General features: G+C 40.3%; 2 protein-coding genes across 2 annotated transcripts; both read right to left on the reverse strand.

The window, feature by feature from the left end:
- Positions 1-11: 11 nt before the first annotated feature.
- Positions 12-8081, reverse strand: LOC148892935 (coiled-coil domain-containing protein 149-like). The gene is made up of 13 exons (XM_089006437.1): positions 7789-8081; positions 6859-7020; positions 6729-6767; positions 6032-6139; positions 5241-5357; positions 4816-4988; positions 3987-4059; positions 3316-3400; positions 3056-3200; positions 2897-2973; positions 1946-1981; positions 1822-1863; positions 12-1735 (listed from the first exon to the last, which is right to left on the reverse strand). The coding sequence occupies exons 1-13, from the start codon at positions 7837-7839 to the stop codon at positions 1284-1286; spliced, it is 1560 nt and encodes a 519-aa protein (XP_088862563.1). The 5' UTR covers positions 7840-8081; the 3' UTR covers positions 12-1283.
- Positions 8082-8809: 728 nt separating this feature from the next.
- On the reverse strand, positions 8810-14732 carry LOC148892936 (leucine-rich repeat LGI family member 2-like). The gene is made up of 8 exons (XM_089006064.1): positions 14440-14732; positions 14182-14253; positions 13249-13320; positions 13066-13137; positions 12860-12931; positions 12495-12664; positions 11248-11412; positions 8810-10206 (listed from the first exon to the last, which is right to left on the reverse strand). The coding sequence occupies exons 1-8, from the start codon at positions 14604-14606 to the stop codon at positions 9371-9373; spliced, it is 1626 nt and encodes a 541-aa protein (XP_088862190.1). The 5' UTR covers positions 14607-14732; the 3' UTR covers positions 8810-9370.
- Between the last annotated feature and the right edge of the window lie 4619 nt (positions 14733-19351).

Raw genomic sequence — 19351 nt, forward strand, 5'->3', positions numbered from 1 at the left:
ATGCACAGTAACGTTTGCCTAACAGACATTTTTTTAAGCGTACTCACATTTTGTACAAGAATGAATGCTTGTAACTGACAAAATGTACAATACAAAGTGCATACATTCCCTCCAAATGACCATATTGTGAATAAAATACTCAGCTGCTGCAACTATTTCAGTCCAATTAATCATGCTTTGTGTCTAACAAGGATACTTTTCCAATTATTACTGATTCATTTGTTAAATCCATTTCCCCAAATGCATCCTTCTTGAGAAAACATAAAAAAAAAAAAAATCTGATTTTATGTGATCCAGATTGACTTAGTGGAAAACTCTAAATTGCAGTCTCATGCGGATTGTTCAAATGTTATGTGATTGTAACTATTTGCTTGGTGGAGCGTATTCTATTGTGTTTTCCCCTTTGCTTTTTTTTTATTAACTTTTACAATGATTTCATGTAATCAAAATGTTTCTTGATGTCAATTCTTATTTGCTACATTTTAGTGCTGGATCCCACAGATACATTCAAAACAATTCACATCAATGAATAAACTTTGTGTTGTCACTGAATATCCTCGATGCTAGCTTTGTTGCATGGAGTTATCATGGCGAAATCGCTTTGTCTGACTAAAATGAACAAAGACAAGCAATAATCAATGCGATACTTTGCTAATTAAGCACAGTAGTTGGATATCATTGTGTGCTTCCGAAAATAAAATATATGTTCACTAAATAGCAGCCTTTGGAACGTATTCTGGAATGTACAGTGTGGAAGCATAACTGCCATGTTTGGCTGTCACCATCCACTTTGCAACTTGAAAGTATTAAAGGACAACCGACATCTCCGGACAAATTGTGTCCATAATTTGTAAAATGGCTTCAAATGACTTCTACTGAGCGGATTTTACAAAGATTCCACCGCATATAGCTATATTTTACGTTTTAAGACTCGTGCTGAATATTCCGGAAGTCTTGTTTTTGAGTTGGTAACGTGTCCGCACGTGACGTCACTGAAGGAACGCCCCTGACCGAAAAAAAAAAAGGAAACATTGTAGTGGTCATTCCATCACGTCAATGCTTGTTTGGTCTGAAAACCTCGTGTTGCACCAGAAAGAGCCAGAAGAGGATGTCCAAGCTCCATGTAAAGAATTTATCAGCCTGTGGAAACGGACACTAAGTCATTTTAATTGGTGTTTTGAATTTGAATAAAAATATCATACTGCGTCTTTTGGGTATTTTAGATGCTATAAAATGTTTTTCTGATGTCAGTTATGAAACAAAAAAGTGACGTCGGTTGTCCTTTAAACAGAACACGCCATATCGTCCGTCCCGATGAAAAACGACAGATCTTGCTGAATTTCTTCCTCGCTTTCGAAGGGAACTGTTGCGACTGCATGGGATGGAATATGAACATGTTCCTCGATTACGATACATTCAGTTTCGACGTTCTCCACTCTCTCTTCATCCTTAGTTTCTATTGTATGTCTGGATGTCACAGATGGATGCTCGGAGGTGGTTGACAAAAGGGGTGTGTTCACATCTATCGAGGAGGGAAATGCATCACCTGCATTCTTGCCATCCTTCGATTGGTCAGCTTCACAGAGATTATCACTGTTTGGTAAGGTTCTTGACACAGGACTAGATGCGTCTTCTTTGTGTGAAGGGAAAGACGACTGTGATGATTTGGCAAGTTCTGCTGGGCTTTCAGAAGTCTCTTGTACTGTATGTCTTGATGAACACTGCCGCGACTCTCCTGTGAGAACATAGATAAATACACACAATGCATCAAAGACTAACATTTGAAAGGGAATAGACTTCTTTCTGCTTACAATTGCTAACCTGGGGGGGATGGTGCCTGAGGGTGGCCCAGATCTTTTCCCTCTGTTGTGAGGAAAAAAATACAACACAAAAAGGTGTTATTGCACTGTATATAGTTTCATGGTGTAAAAAAAAACCAACATACTTGCGGACATTCCCACAGAGATGTGGTAAGTGAGGCCTATGGAAACAAAATGCAAAGGAACAAATTAGTAGCATGTTGTTTAGAGTTGAGTTTGACCCATTATTATTTTTCCACCGCATTAAGTGTGAGGAGAAGACAGCTTTAGACTTTCCAATCAAAACTTGCATAGCGGTAAAGGGGCCTTATCAAGCAATGCTGTTATAATAATACATTTAATTTAAAAGTGCCTTTCAAAACTCTCAAGGTCACTTTACAGGTCACAGGATAAGTTTTTCTATGGGTGAGCAGCAGCAGCCACACACGCTGGCGTTCACTCAACCCGGAATAACTCAAATAGATAGAAAGCTAGCTAGCTAATAGCTAGCTAGCTAGCTAGCAACAGCTGAAGCTGTAAAAAAAGCGCTAACATGGACAAAAGGCAAATGACGCCTCCTCGTGGAAGGAAAAAAAAACATTGCAAGAGGTCTGACCAGTGCTTTATTGGCACCAAGCATGAAAAAAAAAAAACATTTTAGGTCACAAGCAATACGCAACATTTTTTTAAACTTGTTCAGTCAGACATGTTTTATTCTCATAATCAAGTTCATTTACCAATGAATGAATTTTATGTTTCATGTGGCAAATTTCTCCATTTTTCTGTGGGTGAGCAGCGGCAGCCACACGCGCCAACCCGGAAGTAATTCAAATAGAATAGCAAGACAAATAGATAGAAAGCTAGCTAGCAAGCCAATAGATAGCTAATAGCTAGCCAGCTAGATAGCTATTGTACAGTATTACAGAAAAGACAAATAGACTTAGCACAATATTTCTTACTAATGTCTACATAAACAACAGTCAATAGAACAAAAAAACTAAATAACAAATATGACAACACAAAGACACAGAGAGTCATTCATGATGGTATGGACACATTTCTCTCATTGATAATCACTGATTTTGCATCTACTGTACCTGGTAGGCTCCACAATCCAGACGTCTCCAATGTTTTGAGCTTCTTCTCAAGTTCTGCAACTCGAGTTCCAAGAACCCTGGTGACAAGTGTTCCATGAATAGAGATGTTTGAGAAAAATTGCCACTATAGATAGGCGAGAGAAAGACAACTGTCAGTACTTGTGAATTTGTCGATGGTGCTGAATTAACATGTTCTTCTCATGGATGGTTTCCAGGAGCGCGGTGGACAGAGATTTGAGGTCCGAGATTGATTGGGCGGTGACGGGCAGCGTACATCCGCTTTCGGCAGACAACAACTCCTTCACTGCATGCATTTATACATGCGCACACACATACAATCAAAGAGCTTTACATCAAACAAACATGTGAAAGACAATTTTTGCCCAGTAACATTCAAACCATGGTGAATGACATCACACCTTGTTTGGCTGAGAGCACACCAGTGAGTGCACTACTGTTAGGCTTCCCGCAAACTCTGGCAAACTTCCTGGATTCCAGTGCGCTCTGAAATGATTTTCAATATAAGAATCAAAATAGTTTATTCATTATTATTTTGAACAAGTATTCTTTTGTTCATACTCTTGGCCTCTCCCGCAATCGTGACATGTAATTGACATTTTTGGATCAAGTTTTCAGACCAAACAAAGTACCCAAAATGCATTGTGTGTCACTTTCTCAGTCAGGGGCGTTCCTTCAGTGACGTAACGTGAGGCCTCGTCACCAACTCAAAAACAAGACTTCCTGAATATTCAGCGCGAGTCTTAAAACGTCAAATATAGCCATCTGCGATGGAATCTTTGTAAAATATGCTCAGTTGACGTCATTTAAAGTGATTTTACAAATTATGGATGCAACTTGTCTAATAACTTGACTAATCACCATTTTATTTGCGATTTTTTTTTAACATTGAGATCATTCTTCACATTTGCTCTCCTCAAGCGCTCACCCTCATCATGCAGTTAAACCGGAATCAACTTTTTTTTCTATTGTATTTTCACTGAATGTGTAACATGTGCGTCTTAATTTTTAAATAAATCATTATTTTAATATTATTTCAGCTAACATGATGGATGAAAAGACAAACATGTACCTTGTACTTGCCCAGATTTGTCTTAAGCAAGGTGACTTCTTCCTGAAGTTGACATAGACGATCATGCAAATACCTGAAACAATCAGAATTCAAGTAAGCTTGTGAGGAATTCTTCAATAAAGACAACTAATATTAAAGGACAACCGACGTCTCCGGAAAAGTTGTGTTCATAATTTGTAAAATGGCTTCAAATGACTTCTACTGAGCGTATTTTAAAAAGATTCCACCGCATATAGCTATATTTTACGTTTTAAGATGCGCGCTGAATATTCAGGAAGTCTTGTTATTGAGTTGGTGACGAGTCCATACGTGACGTCACTAAAGGAACGCCCCCTGACCGAAAAAAAAGACACATTGTAGCAGTCTTTCCATCACGTCAATGTATTTTGCTGTATTGTTTGGTCTGAAAACCTTGTGTTGCACCCAAAAGCCACCAGAAAAGGGTGTCCAAGCTCCATATAAGGAATTTATCAGCATGTGGAAACGGAGGTGGCCACAGGAGGTCGCCATTTTGTGCCTCTTTTCTGGTGATCGTTTCTCCCCAATGTTGCCTCAAAATGGCATGGAATAAATTCTTTAATCGATTGCAAACATGTATGCTTTCCTCTTCAGAACTATTTGAATCATATTCATAACTGGATGAGTAACAAAAAAGCATCTTCTCCGAATCTGAAGCCATTGTTTTGATTCTCAAGCAAAGTCATTTTAATTGGTGTTTTGCATTTGAATAAAAATATACTGCGTGTTTTGGGTATTTTAGATGCTATAAAATGTTTTTCTGATGTCAGTTAAGAAACAAAAAAGTGACGTCGGTTGTCCTTTAACAAACCTGTTCTCCATGCAGAGTGCATCAATATCCAAAATCCGAACATCATCATTCCCCACAATGTGGTTCATCTCCACATTGAGGCGATGAGCCTTCTGCTGAAACACATCGCGCTCCGCTCGTACGTCCTGAAGCTCGTCGGTGAGGGATTTTGTGCCGTGCTCCAGTACTTCATTCTACAGCCAGCCCAACACACACACACACACACACACACACACACACACACACACACACACACACACACACACACACACACACACACACACACACACACACACACACACACACACACACACACACACACACACACACACACACACACACACACACACACACACACACACACACACACACACACACACACACAAAGCTCCATGTAGTCAGAGGTCATCTGGGTTGGTAAAACATCAGTGGTCAACCGTGTTCACCTGCTCTCTGGCTCTTTCCAACTGTTTGACCAGGTCCTCACGCTCATGCGCTGGGAAATGGCGAGCGCCTACCTCATCATCTCCAAGTCTTTGTTTGGTGATGGTCATACGTAAGAGCTGCAACACAAAGATATCCGAGTGCGATCACTTCTTGTCGACTTCATTTGGCTAGTTATTCTTGAGTGTACATGTTGTATGGGATGAGACAGTCTCAGTTTTGAATCAAACATGATTGATATTTATTGAATACAATGGTACTGACAGAAGATTTTTTTTTTGGGGGGGGGGGGGGGAATGGAACAGCCCCTTCAGTAAACTACAATGTCACACCCATGGAATTTGACCATTGGAGTTAAAGGACAACCGACGTCTCCGGACAAGTTGTGTCCATAATTTGTAAAATGGCTTCAAATGACTTCTACTGAGCATATTTTACAAATATTCCACCGCATATAGCTATATTTTACGTTTTAAGACTTGCACTGAATATTTCGGAAGTCTTGTTTTTGAGTTGGTGACGAGTCCGTACGTTACGTCACTGAAGGAACGCCCCTGACTGAGAAAGGACATACCTTGCGAAACAAAAAAAGTGATGTCGGTTGTCCTTTAAATCGTCCAGTGAACACTCTTTGATGTGGAGTCAATATCAATAAAAGTCAATACTGCGAATGTCCCGACAAAACTATTGTATGTTAAGCTCTGCTGGGCCACAAGAAATGACTCTGTGAGACGGATTCACTCGCAGGCCTTGACCTTGACATCGTGTACATGCATCGAGTGACGTCACGCACCTTGTTGTCACCCTGAGCTTCGGCCAATCGTTGCTTTAGCTCTTTCACCTCCTCAGAGAGACGGTTGTTTTTTTCTCTTGAGTCTCTCAGTAGCTGAGCCAAATTCACCTATGAATGATGCCGTAAGGTAAAGTCATTCTTGTGAGCTTTTGATACAATTAATAACACCCCAGCACTCCGTTCAGATCAGACAAAGGTGGCTTTTCTGTCCTTTCATTTTCTGTAGTGCTCATTTGATTCAGGACTAATACATCATCTGCATGACTACTAAGTGATAGGGCAGCTTATAAATCATGGTTTGATTTTAAATAGGGACATAAATGTGAAAAACCATTTTGGCAACTGTTGACCAACACAACACTGTCTAAAATTAACTGCAAACTGCACAGAAAACTGTTCATATACATTTCAGGTGGTGTGGGTTTTTGTCAAATGTGTAACTGTTTCTCACTGAAATTCGATTCAAATACTTTGCTCAAAATGTTAGTAATTGATGAAATATGCCTGTCAGACAAAAAAAAAATTGACGAAACCATCTACAGGAGAACATCATGATGCTGAATGTCAGTCCGATTTGTAAGGAAAACCAAAGCTTGAAATGGACTTGAAGCCATTATTGGACAGCAAATAAAATCATAAGTAATCAAATTTAGAGTTGGCTTGTGAAAAGATGTAATAATTAACGTTGAAAACTAACTTGGTTCCGTTTTTCGGGAGGCAGAGACAGATCACCATCCTGTTTTTAGAAAATTGAAAGAATACAATGGATCAGAGCAATCACAGTTTTTTTGTGTGGGCGATGTTGACGATGTTTGCAATAAAATTACAATGAGCTCCCTGTATTTCTTTTTTAGTCCTTGGTGCCGCTCGCGAAGCTGGTTGGCCATCAGCTTGTACTGATCCCTCTCCTGTTGGCATGTATCCAGTTCCTTGGACAGAATAAGCAGAGCCTCCTTCTTGCTCTCCAACTTCCGCTTACAAATTAGGAACTGTGAAAGTGGATAGTTTCAGATGCAAAGAAAATGGTTGTTGACAGGAGGAAAATGTATTATAATGATCAGATAACACCAGGAAATTTAAAATGTTTCTTGCTTTATGTTATCATATCCATCCATATTTGTATGGTGCTTTCGTTCAACGACGTCTTTGTTAACCTGGAGCCTCCCAGCTAACTTTGAACAAGTGTCTGGGCCATGTCCTGAATTCGTCACATGCGTAGCCAAGACTCGAATCCCAAACCTCTGAACATCTACGAGTCTACCACAAATTGGTGAATGAAATAATTGCAATTGCGTCTATTTAGGGTTTTACTGCCGAAAACATAGGTCTTGGGTGACCTGGAGCCTTGAGGGGTGGCTATGAATATGAACACGTGTTTGTTTATATGCGATCTGCTATTGTTTGTTGACCATGTCCAGTGTATATCCAACCCTTTGCCCAAGGTCAGCTGGGATAGGATCCAGTGAACACTTCTCGCCCCATATTTCTTGATAACCAAGCTCTTGAAAAATATAAATACAATAAATCACTGTGGAAAACAAGAATGATAGTTTTGCGCTGTGCAGGTTAAGTTAAAATCACTTCATTGTGCACGACCCTGCAGGACAGTGACGGGGAGGTCTGCTTCGGGTTGACAGGTATTACTGGTATTATTGTTCACATAGCACTTTTCACGAGTGTCACAGCGCGTGAATCGAGTAAATCAATGCTCGGTTTTAATCCCGCCCACTCCAACGACAGTGGAGTTTTTATTTTACCTCGTTGACCATTCCCTGCCAGTCGCCTTCGCTCCTCCTGGACGAATCCATCGTTCTGTGGCGTGCACGAAAAAAAGACTCAGTAATGCAAAATGCGAGTCAAATAAATGTTTCCTGTATGTTCAAAATACTTCCAGCTGCGTTTTTATGTCATCAACGGTCAACGCAGATGAATTGTACATAACAGGTAGGAGTCATCGACAAAGATGATCTGTCGGCAATGGCGCTGAATGGCATTTTGATACCGTTCCGTACTAGCGCAGATAAAGCCTAAACAAATGCCACTTTAAAGGGTTTTCGCTGACAAGCGCTTGCAGATGTCACGTGTGTCAATTTTAGCCAATCGTGTGGCTTTTTAAGCATCCCGTGACGTTCTTTACCGTGACGTGGTACAAAACATGGCTGTTGCTGGCAATCAATGGTAACCTAATCAATCATGTGCATTTATTTCGTACGAACTTTTAAGAACTTCAAGATGAGCGCCACTCAAAAAAATACGCGCTTATTATATGTCAAACATGCAACAGAAATATGTCATCAAACTTTGCAATTATATGAATGCGTTGGTGTCATTGCAATGAAAGGGGCGTAAACATGATTTGTTATTACTATATCTTGTGAAGATAGTGTTCAAAAATTGGATTGGCAGATGTTGTCCGTCCCTAAATATGTCCGTCCCTAAATATGCCATCCCTTCAGTTCCCCATGATCTTTGTCCCCCGCGCCCAAACAAACACCTTTCAAAACATTAAATCTACGTCATAATTTATTTAATGTCCCTCGGAAATTTGCCCGAGCTTTTCAATCGTCGCAAGGGTGCTGAACAAAATTTACGTAACCTCACAAAACAATTTGTTAATGTTTAATGACGTATGCTACTTTAAATACTGGTCACATTTGTTCTTTTCAGATGCTGGCATGGTGTATCAATTTGAAATGCTATTTGAAATGAATTGACAATAATGATTTTCAGTTTCAAATATTTCAGAGAAACAAGAACAATTAGGTGAATGTGGTCTTAGCTTGTTTAATACACGACAACAGTATTTAATTTTCATGAAATAAATCTACAGGATTTGCATTGCTAGTGCGTTCATCAGATACAGATAATTGTTTGGGACGTACATATTTCTTAATCAAGTGAAGAAGTTGTGTATAAAAGAAAATACTGTACCCTCGTCCTTAATAATAAATATGAGGGAAAAAAACACAAAAAGCATTTCAATAGCTGCATAGTGATTTGCATAGGTCAATAATACTGCACATTCGAATTTCAGTGTATTCATTCTTGGTGAAACTTTGCATCACAGTATTACAATAAAAGCTGATGTCTATTGATATTACTCTACAATGAGCATATTCATACAGTACGTGTATTCAGAATTGACATTCATATACTAATAAAGGCATATATCCAATCCAATCCAATCCAATCCAATACTGATGCAAGATGCCAAAAAGCTCATCAGAAGCAATTAGTTCATTTTGTTGCTTTGGAATTCCTCTTGAAATCTACCAGAGTGCAGGAAGTCAACAATTGCATGGAAGAGTATTGTAGTCATACATACTTACATATTTTGCCTCATAAGCTTAAATCTACCACAATATGCTCAAAGACCATAGATTTGCCCTTAAAGCTGGAAGAGAAGATGAAATTCCTCCGGTCAGTGGCGACTGCGTTAAAGGATCGTGGTGACTGCATGTAGATCTCCTTGAACTTCTGGAAAGTTTTGGTCTCCGCATCCCAGAGATAGATTTGAGTGAAGGAGTAATCACTACCTAGAGCAAGGTAATTTCTGTTGATGAAGGAGAAAGGCTGGAGGACCATAGCCCCTCGAGATGGAAGAGCCTGCATCTCTGTGAACTGCTTACTGGTCCACTTGATAATTTTGGAGTCGCCGATGTAGCAGGTCATAGCCAGATACAATTCATTTTCCATTTGGAAAGCTTTGACTGCCACCACGTCCTCCGCATTTGGAAATTCACTGTGAAGCGTGAACTTTGAGGTGCTTTTGTTCCACAAGTAGAAGACAGGCGGTTGAGATCGGCTGGCTAAAATGAGATAAGATTTCCCGTCCATTTTAACATACTCAGCGTCTGTATCGCGGAACCATTCATGTAGGAATTGATAGGTGAAGAACCCAGTTTGGTTCTGGTCTGGTTGGTCGTTCCACTGATAAAGAGTTGACAGGCCTGCTTTTGAGCTGTCAACTATCACCAAGTACCACTCATCATCCATACAGAAGACCTCAATGTCGTTCGGTTTGGAGATGTTGAGGACCTCGATTGTTTGAAACTTTGTAAACTTGTTCTGCTGATCGTCAAACTTGTAAACGTGGGAGCCTTCAAAGAGCTGTGTGACAATGATCAAAACATGATCATCCACCAGAACTGACTTGCACCCAACGATAGACTTCCCTGTGGAGAGAAATGGTCTGTCAGACGCAGCACAAGTCAGTGTAGTGCTTGCTCGCCAAGATTTCAGAATGAATAAAGTGAGACAAAAATCAGGATTTTCTAAGTCTCGGGATGTACTGTATATACTTTTTGTCGCTGAAAAGATTTCTTCAGCCGTCATCTGTACTTCTTTGAAGGTGTTGGACGTTTTACAACAGAATTCTTAGATCGCTACCACATAGCTTAGTCATGCTGATGAGCTGATACCAGGACGAATGGGGAAATCTGGGCCAGTCACAGACCATAATAAGTCAGATCAAAAGAAGTAATCAGTGTGGCCTCAGGGAATAGTCCTCTGCTCCCCCTAACCATAGAGCAGCGACCAATCATAGCAGCGTCTGACACCGCCACGACTGGACAGTAGGGATATATATATATATATATATATATATATATATATATATATATATATATATATATATATATATATATATATATATATATATATATATATATGTATATATATATATATATGTATATATATATATATATATATATATATATATGTATATATATATATATATGTATATATATATATATATATATATATATGTATATATATATATATATGTATATATATATATATATATATATATATATATATATATATATATATATATATATATATATATATATATATATATATATAGGGCCAGTGCTACCAGCAAATTTTAGTTAACTGACGAAGCTCCTCGGATGAGAAGCGAAACGTCCCACACCTTCAAAGAAGTCCAGATGACGCCTGAAGAAACCTTTTCATCGATGGACCACTCCTGTACAAATGAGAGCTTACACAGACGTAGTATATACTTTTTGGAACATTTTGTTTGGCACCGTCCTGTGAGATGTTTCTCATGTAAAATAACATATGTGCTTTAACTCAATAAAGGTGCGGAAACAGGGATGAGCATAATCAGGAGTTGGACTGCTTTCCAAGACATGAAAAGACATGCGCTACATCACAAAGGTTTTGTATTAGATCAGTGCTTGATGTGGTCCTACCTGTTATGTTGTCAAATTTTCTGAAATTCATTTCGACATGATCCCACTCCATAATCACACAACTGTTCGAGTTGGGTGCAGCCATGGCCACATAGATGTCCTCCTTAAATGAGAAGATGTCCGCTGACATGGACTGAATTGGAATTGACTGGTGACGCACAAAGTCTAAAGAGGGACAGACACACAATAAAGTGAAGCCAATTGTTCCAACATTTTTAACATGAAAGTACATCAATCAATCAAGCAATCATTCCGTTAGGAATTTTTATACCGTGAAACATGACACTGTTTAGAAACACAGGAAACCAAAATGTGATGTCGGTTGTCCTTTAAAGGGCAACCGACGTCACTTTTTTGACATCAAAAAAACGTTTTATAGCATCTAAAATACCCAAAACATGCAGTATGATATTTTTATTGAAATGTAAAACACCAATAAAAATGACTTCAAGTGTCCAAAATCTGCAAAAAAATTGAGCTGCGAATTGGGCATTTTCAGAAAGTCCCGCCCCCAGTTCATGACGTCATGCCAAGACGTCTTGCATTGCTGGAGAATCAAAACAATGGCTTCAGATTCGGAGAATATGCTTTCTTGTTACACATCCAGTTATGAATATGAGTCCAATAGTTCTGAAGAGGAAAGCATACATGTTTGCAATCCATTAAAGAATTTATTCCGTGTCATTTTGAGGCAAACGGGCGGACCCAAAAAGAGGCAAGAAAATGGCCACCGATCTGTGAGAAATGAATTAATCACCTTCCATGGAGCTTGGACTCCCTCTGCTGGCGGCTTTTGGATGTAACACAAGAGTTAAAAAAAAAACAATACAGCAAAATACATTGACGTGATGGATTTCGGTCAGGAGGCGGTCCTTTTCTGACGTCACGTGAAGACTCGTCACCAACTCAAAAACAAGACTTTCTGAATGTTCAGCGTGAGTCTTAAAACGTAAAATATAGCTATATGCGGTGGAATCTTATTAATATACGCCCAGTAGAAGTCATTTTAAGCCATTTTACAAATTATGGACACAACTTGTCCGGAGACGTCGGTTGTCCTTTAAATGGCAATGTAAAGAGCAAAGATTCTAGTATGGACTCTTTGAGGTAGTGAACTGTGCAGGGTAAGGTTATCCTGAAATTTTAATTCGTTTTATTGATTAATTCCTTCAGTTTTTTTTATGTACATGGGTGTATTTCATGCAATTAGACACACCAGGGATTGCTTTGACGTCATTTTCGCTTACCTGTAGACATGCACTGTCCCGCTGGAATAGGAATGTCATTGAGACGCTTGCCCTTCATGACACCGGGTCCAGCACAGAAGACATCGGACACGGTGGCGTTTGTGTTTTTCAGCCATGTCATCAGCCACTTGTTCTCACAGCTGCACTGGAAATCGTTACCTCGTAGATCTCTGACATTGGGCATAGGGAACAAACAAAGAAATGTTGCAATGCAACCTGTTCTTGATGTTTGCGTTTAACATTCATTGTGGATTCTGTAAGGTTGTCGAAAACAGAGTTTAGCCTGACTCAGCTGAAGTGGAGTCAGACACACATATACACGCATGCACAAACACACACACTGCATACACAAAATGCTTACTCACAGTTCCAGCAATGAATCCAAATCAAAAAACAGCTCTCTTGGCAGGAACCTAATCTTGTTATTGGCCAGGGATCTGAATGTGAGCCCCAAAGAGAGAATAATATCAGCAACCGCTGTTGTGCAACTCATAGATGGTTGTGATTTCGATGGTTGTGGCGGATTGTGATTTAAAAATGTACATCTTCAAATGTGGATAACTTGTCTTACAGATGTGTTAGATCTCGCAGGCCACGCAAGGCCTTTTTAGTGATGGTTTCAATCGTATTCCCTTCGATGAACCTATTGAGCAAGCAGCACAGCAGGGATGCATACAGTAAATGGGTGGACTAGATTAAAAAAACTGATTTTTCTGAACAATTATACTCACGCTCCTTGTAATTATGTACTTACAAATATTCCAAATGTGGAAGGCCAGAGAAAGCATCATCTTTAATTGAGGTGAAAGAGTTCCCATTTAGAAGCCTGAAAAATATGAAATTCAGTAAAAATCTCTGTAACTGGCGCAAATATTGTCATTGGTTGCCATTACAACAAAATATATAATTTATTTGGTCTTGTTATTTTGTCAAAGCCTTGAACGTTTCTATGTGAACCTTTATATTTATGTTTTTCTTAAAATCATCTTTAATAACTTATTTGGAATATTTTGTCCTGATCACTTTTGGTTCCGTGTTACGTGTTTCGATGTGCGAGAGAAATAGCTTGAGAGAGAAATAGAATGAGAGAGATTGTGACAGAGAGAGAAACACAGTCTATTTAGTTTATCACAGTTTATCTACTTTCGGTTTATAAGGTGCACACGGTATGTTATTAATTTGCTTATTTGCTGTACGTCTTTGAATGTTGCTGTGGCGATGACCATTTTGTGTTTGGGAGCCTTTTACTGAGCGAGTTGCTTGTTCTGTAGCCGCAAAGGGACATAAGTCTTCTTGTGCCGGTCCCAAGCCTGGATAAATACCGAGGGTTGTGTCAGGAATGGCATCGGACGTAAAAGTTTCGTCAAAACACACATGCGGATCAAACCTTGGAGGATGGAGGACACTGATTCGCTGTGGCGACCCCTTGAAGGGAAAAGCCGAAAAGAAAGGAAGACTGTACGTCTTGTTGAACTTATTGTAATGTTACTGTAATTGTTGTTTTTAAATGTCCGTTAGTTCACGGTGTTCCACAATAAACGTTTGTGACATCAGTACGAAGCTTCATCCTTGAACGGGGTAGATACATGTTTGTAGTTTTTATTAGAGTGCACAAGTATAGTCAAAAATATATGAAGTGTTTATTTTAATAATAATTTGTGATTGAGTCGGTTAAAAACACACTTACAGTAGCTGCAGAGAAGGCATGAATGAAAACATTCCCTCTGGGATTTCCGCAATGGAGCCGTTCACGATACTCCTGATGGGGGAAATAAACAAAAAACAAATCTCGTATTGGGACATTTAGAGCTCCAGCAGCCAAAGCCATGCGACTGGAACTATTGAGGAATAAAGATGACGCGTGTGTCACTCGGATTCATTCTTTTACTGATTGGTTTCGAACAATGAAATTCCGTAATATGTTTGTGAAAGATGTTATACTTACAGCGAGGTGATGTCACTCGGCACCGTTCGGGGGACTTGCGCACTCCCAACACACATGATGGTTTCCTTCGTGCACGAACATCCTGAAGGACATTTAAAATTCTTTTTCCATTTGTTAGCGCTGCAAATACACAGCAGCGTAAAGGAGAAGACCAGGAGCCGGTGCATGGTGAGCTTCACTTCGGAGTTATTTTCATATAAAGGGACAAAACGACCGCGATTCGATCGACTAGTTGGAGTTCATCAGTCGCATCGTCATCGAGAATGCAGCGCAGCCGTCGAGGACACTCCAGTCCTGACACCGACTGACACGCGGCTGCGCCCTCCCAGGTGGTGACCACTCGCCAGGGAACGGTCGGTGGAGAGGGCAACCGCTGCCTCTCCAGCATACGACGGGCGGCGGCCTGATGGGAACGGGACTCGGCCTGGGGTGGACGAAGACGCGGCACGGATCGCCGTGGGCGTGAGCGCGATCCCTCTCGCACGTTCACGCGACGGCGCATGGCTCTGCGTGGACGTCGACTGCCAGGCGCAGAATGGCACCCCGTACGGCCGTATGGGACCAGGTCTCGGCCGGACGCCGACGTGGGCGTGAACTGCCCGGCTCCGGGGTAACGAGACGGGTCCAGAGCCGCTCCGGGATCCAGCGGTGAGTGGGGTCTCGGACTGACGTTGACGCGGACGTTGCACGGCTCGTCGTGGATGAGACTCAATTCGTCATGCACGACGACAGCGTGGCTGGACGTGGGCGTGCAATGCCAGTCACCCAGTTTCACCCTGGACGGCCACCTGGAAGGAGGTCTCGGCCGGACGTTTACGTGGACGTTGCGGCTCGTCATCCGAGATCCCAGCTCTCACTAATCGTTCAAAAAAATGGAGATTGGCTTCGACAGAATTGCTTCTATTAAAAAAAAAAAAATTATGTTGTCATTGTACATTTAAAATAGGCTACTGCGAAAAAAAAAACATTAAAGGACTCTAAAATAATACATAGTTGGCCAATCTTTCGTACCAGTCGTTCACAAGTGTCAAAGTCAAGGCTCGGGTGCCGAATCTGGCCCAACACATCATTTTATTTGGCCCGCGAAAGCAAATCAAACTTGTGATATTTCACGATGTTTGCCAAAGTCCGAACCAACATTTCCAATGGTCCCATGTAAACCACAATAACAATCATTATTTTTTACTTCATTGGGGAGAAACGATCACCAGAAAAGAGGCACAAAATGGCGACCTCCTGTAGCCACCTCCGTTTCCCCAGGCTTTAAAATTCCTTATCTGGAGCTTGGACACCCTCTTCTGGCGGCTTTTGGGTGCAACACAAGGTTTTCAGACCAAACAATACAGCAAAATACATTGACGTGATGGAAGGACTGCGACAATGTGTCATTTTTTCGGTCAGGAGGGCGTTCCTTTAGTGACGTCACTACGGACTCGTCACCAACTCAAAAACAAGACTTTCTGAATATTCAGCGCGAGTCTTAAAACGTAAAATATCGCTATATGCGGTGGAATCTTTTTAAAATACGCTCAGTAGAAGTCATTTGAAGCCATTTTACAAATTATGGACACAACTTGTCCGGGGACGTCGGTTGTCCTTTAAGGCAGATGATAGATCTCCTCAGGTCCTAATAAGATGCCAAATTTGCTGAAGGATAAAAAGTTGATGAGGATGATGAAACTGACCTCATCTCTCAGCGGGGGAAACCATACGGCTGCCATAACTGGCATCATTCATGACAGCCCTGCATCAATCATTGCTGTTTTTAGCTTCCACATGCTAGCCTTTTTACAAGCTGAGCAATCACAATCCAAAGCTAAGACTCTGGCTATATAGCTATTTTGTTGTCACATCCTTTTCAATGATACGTGGAAACTGAACGAGATTTCAAACGTGTCTCAAACATCTGTTTCATCGAATTATTTGTCTTTCACAGTCACAAAGAGATGACTGTAAATTGCGACCCCTGATAGCACAAAAGTTGCATTTTCGCTCATGTCTCGAATGCCTGTGTGCACTTTACAAAAGTGATCTCTTTACCCAACAGCCACAGAAGAACCACACTGGATGTATTTACAATACATGGACAGTAGTTACTGCTGACCTTATTCAAAATAAAATATTGTGTTTTGATGATGGTGTTTCTACGTCAATTGGTAATAGAATAATTCACTCCCTCTGTAATCCGGTTTGGATGTGACACCACTCCATTCGTGTACATTTTTTGTGGGTGTCTTGTCTTGAATGTGACTGCCTTGTTTTTTTGCCCAATCAGGGCATTTCAGAAAATGCAAATAGGTGAGTTTTTACATCCATCTATCCATCCATTTTCTGATCTGCATATTCTCTTGAGGGTCGCAGGCACGGGGAAGGAGATTAATCCACAAAGGAAGGCCGGGTCGGAATGGAACCCATGACCTCTACACTGTGAGGCAGAAGGGCTAACCGATTGAGTACTATGCCACCCTTTTTCCAATGAATCACTGGATATACAGTATGTAACACAGATTAAAATAATATGTAGCTGCTCTTTGTTTATTGCCATTGAATTGTGAAGAACATGACCATTTTTGTCATTTAAAAACGTTTTTACATTAATTGAAATGTTCACATTCATTACAATGTAACATAATACAATCAAGATATTCAGGATTATGAACCTGCGGTGGAAGAATATACTGTACAGTATTTCAATATGTAACACTCAACACTTGAGTTTTAATCGAAAAAAACAATACTGTATATGAGAATACTGCATAGTATAATCAAACTCTTAAACCGGTGGTGATAACAATACAACTAACATAGCTAACGGCACGTTTTGTGTCCCTGGGTTTAGTATAACTCATCCATAAGGGTTTGCCACCTTCTGGAAGACATTTGTCAACTTTTTGAGCAGACAGACAGTACAGTGACAAGCACTTGTCAACTCTGCACATCTGCCATGCTCATTCACACGGGGGAGATTTGCAACATTGCTGTTCAGTTTGACTCCAGGTACAGGTTGCCAATCGATTCTGGGTGGGCTGCACATGTGACTCTGATCGGAATCAACATCTAATGTTAGCAAAAAACGCCTGCGACAATGACGGATGGGGCTGATGATTGAACACCTGCTGTTTTGACGTAGAGTATCCATTCTAAGAAACTGATATGGATGCGTCTTCATTTTAAATAGCAACCACTGTGGATGTTATCTGTGGACTTTTTTTTTTCAATCTGTACTTGCTCACATATGGGCATGCATGGTGGAACCTTTAATAGCTCGCATACTGCTTACGTTGTGCTCCCATTTCATTTCCATCCAGATAACTAGACAGTTGTGATGACTCCAATTTCTTGCTTTTGAATTCAGCATTCTGTGTATGTGGCGATAGACTTGTGTTTTTTAGTTTCACTGTCTATTGAAATGGCGCATAAAGTCTTTCATTGTCTTCGTCGCCTTACGCTTGCTTATACATGCAACTGATCTTATAATGTGTGATGATACTTCCAAACTTTTAAGATACTTTATTTCAGAAATTGGTGCAATATACAGTAAATAAAATTGAATGGAAATCTAATATATGAAAGCAATTTAATACAGCGTTTTATCCTTACATGTATGCTCACAATGCTTCGGTCAAGCATTCGGGTGTTTCCATGCGGGTCTTTTTAGAGGTAAAGTTAATGTTTTAGACTTTTTAGACACGTGAAACATTACATAACAATAAATGCAACCTCCAAATGATGAAATGCACCTTTAAAGGACAATCGACGTCTCCGGACAAGTTGCGTCCATAATTTGTAAAATGGCTTCAAATGACTTCTACTGAGTGTATTTTTAAAAGATTCCACCGCATATAGCGATATTTTACGTTTTAAGACTCGCGCTGAATATTCAGGGAGTCTTGTTTGTGAGTTGGTGACGAGTCCGTACGTGACGTCACTAAAGGAACGCCCCCTGACAGAAAAAAAGACACATTGTAGCAGTCCATCACGTCAATGTATTTTACTGTATTGTTTGGTCTGAAAACCTTGTGTTGCACCCAAAAGTCGCCAGAAGAGGGTGTCCAAGCTCCATATAAGGAATTTATCAGACTGTGGAAACTGAGGTGGCCACAGCAGGTCGCCATTTTGTGCCTCTTTTCTGGTGATCGTTTCTCTCCAATGTTGCCTCAAAATGGCATGGAATAAATTCTTTAATCGATTGCAAACATGTATGCTTTCCTCTTCAGAACTATTTGAATCATATTCATAACTGGAGGTGTAACAAGAAAGCATATTCTCCGAATCTGAAGCCATTGTTTTGATTCTCAAGCAATGCAAGACATCTTGGCGTGACGTCACCAACTGGGGCGGGACTTTCTGAAAATGCCCAATTCGCAGCTCAATTTTTTGTAGATTTTGGACACTTTAGGTCATTTTTATTGATGTTTTACATTTGACTAAAAATATCATACTGCGTGTTTTGGGTATTTTAGATGCTATAAAACGTTTTTCTGATGTCAGTTAAGAAACAAAACAGTGACGTGTCTTTTAACTCATTTTAAAGCATTGCAATGTGCATGTGATTACACCACATTAGTGGCGCAAGAAAAGAATGGGATTTGCAACTGACAAGTGCTTCATAATAGTGAACCCTGGCCTGGATAATGTGACCATGACACAGAGCAACTGGTGGCTTTGCCTCGCCTTTGCTGCATACCAGCAGTCAGGTTTTGCATGACTCCAGAGGCCACTTGTGTCTTCAATCAATTTCTCTAACTGCAGAATAATGATTGTAGCATATGTCACAACAGTGATGCAAGTTTGAGTGAGCAGTATTGAAGAACATATAACCCAGCATCTTGGTTAAGGGACTAAAGTAGAGTGTACATACCTCCAGCAAGTCCATACAAATCTTGTAACCTTATAGGCAAGGGAAGGCAAG

This window comes from Hippocampus bargibanti, linkage group LG10 (assembly GCF_051943395.1).
Source record: "Hippocampus bargibanti isolate YZ-2025 linkage group LG10, ASM5194339v1, whole genome shotgun sequence".
Lineage (NCBI taxonomy): Eukaryota > Metazoa > Chordata > Actinopteri > Syngnathiformes > Syngnathidae > Hippocampus > Hippocampus bargibanti.

Excerpts from the sequence above, each read along its gene's own strand:
- LOC148892935 (XM_089006437.1), bottom strand. The coding sequence starts at position 7,839 with ATGGATTCGTCCAGGAGGAGCGAAGGCGACTGGCAGGGAATGGTCAAC. Across the intron at positions 4,989-5,240 it reads TGGAAAGAGCCAGAGAGCAG|AATGAAGTACTGGAGCACGG; the intron begins GTGAACACGGTT and ends GGCTGGCTGTAG. Across the intron at positions 2,974-3,055 it reads CACCATCGACAAATTCACAA|GGTTCTTGGAACTCGAGTTG; the intron begins GTACTGACAGTT and ends ACTTGTCACCAG.
- LOC148892936 (XM_089006064.1), bottom strand. The coding sequence starts at position 14,606 with ATGCACCGGCTCCTGGTCTTCTCCTTTACGCTGCTGTGTATTTGCAGC. Across the intron at positions 13,321-14,181 it reads ATGCCTTCTCTGCAGCTACT|GCTTCTAAATGGGAACTCTT; the intron begins GTAAGTGTGTTT and ends CATATTTTTCAG. Across the intron at positions 10,207-11,247 it reads AAAATTTGACAACATAACAG|GGAAGTCTATCGTTGGGTGC; the intron begins GTAGGACCACAT and ends TTCTCTCCACAG.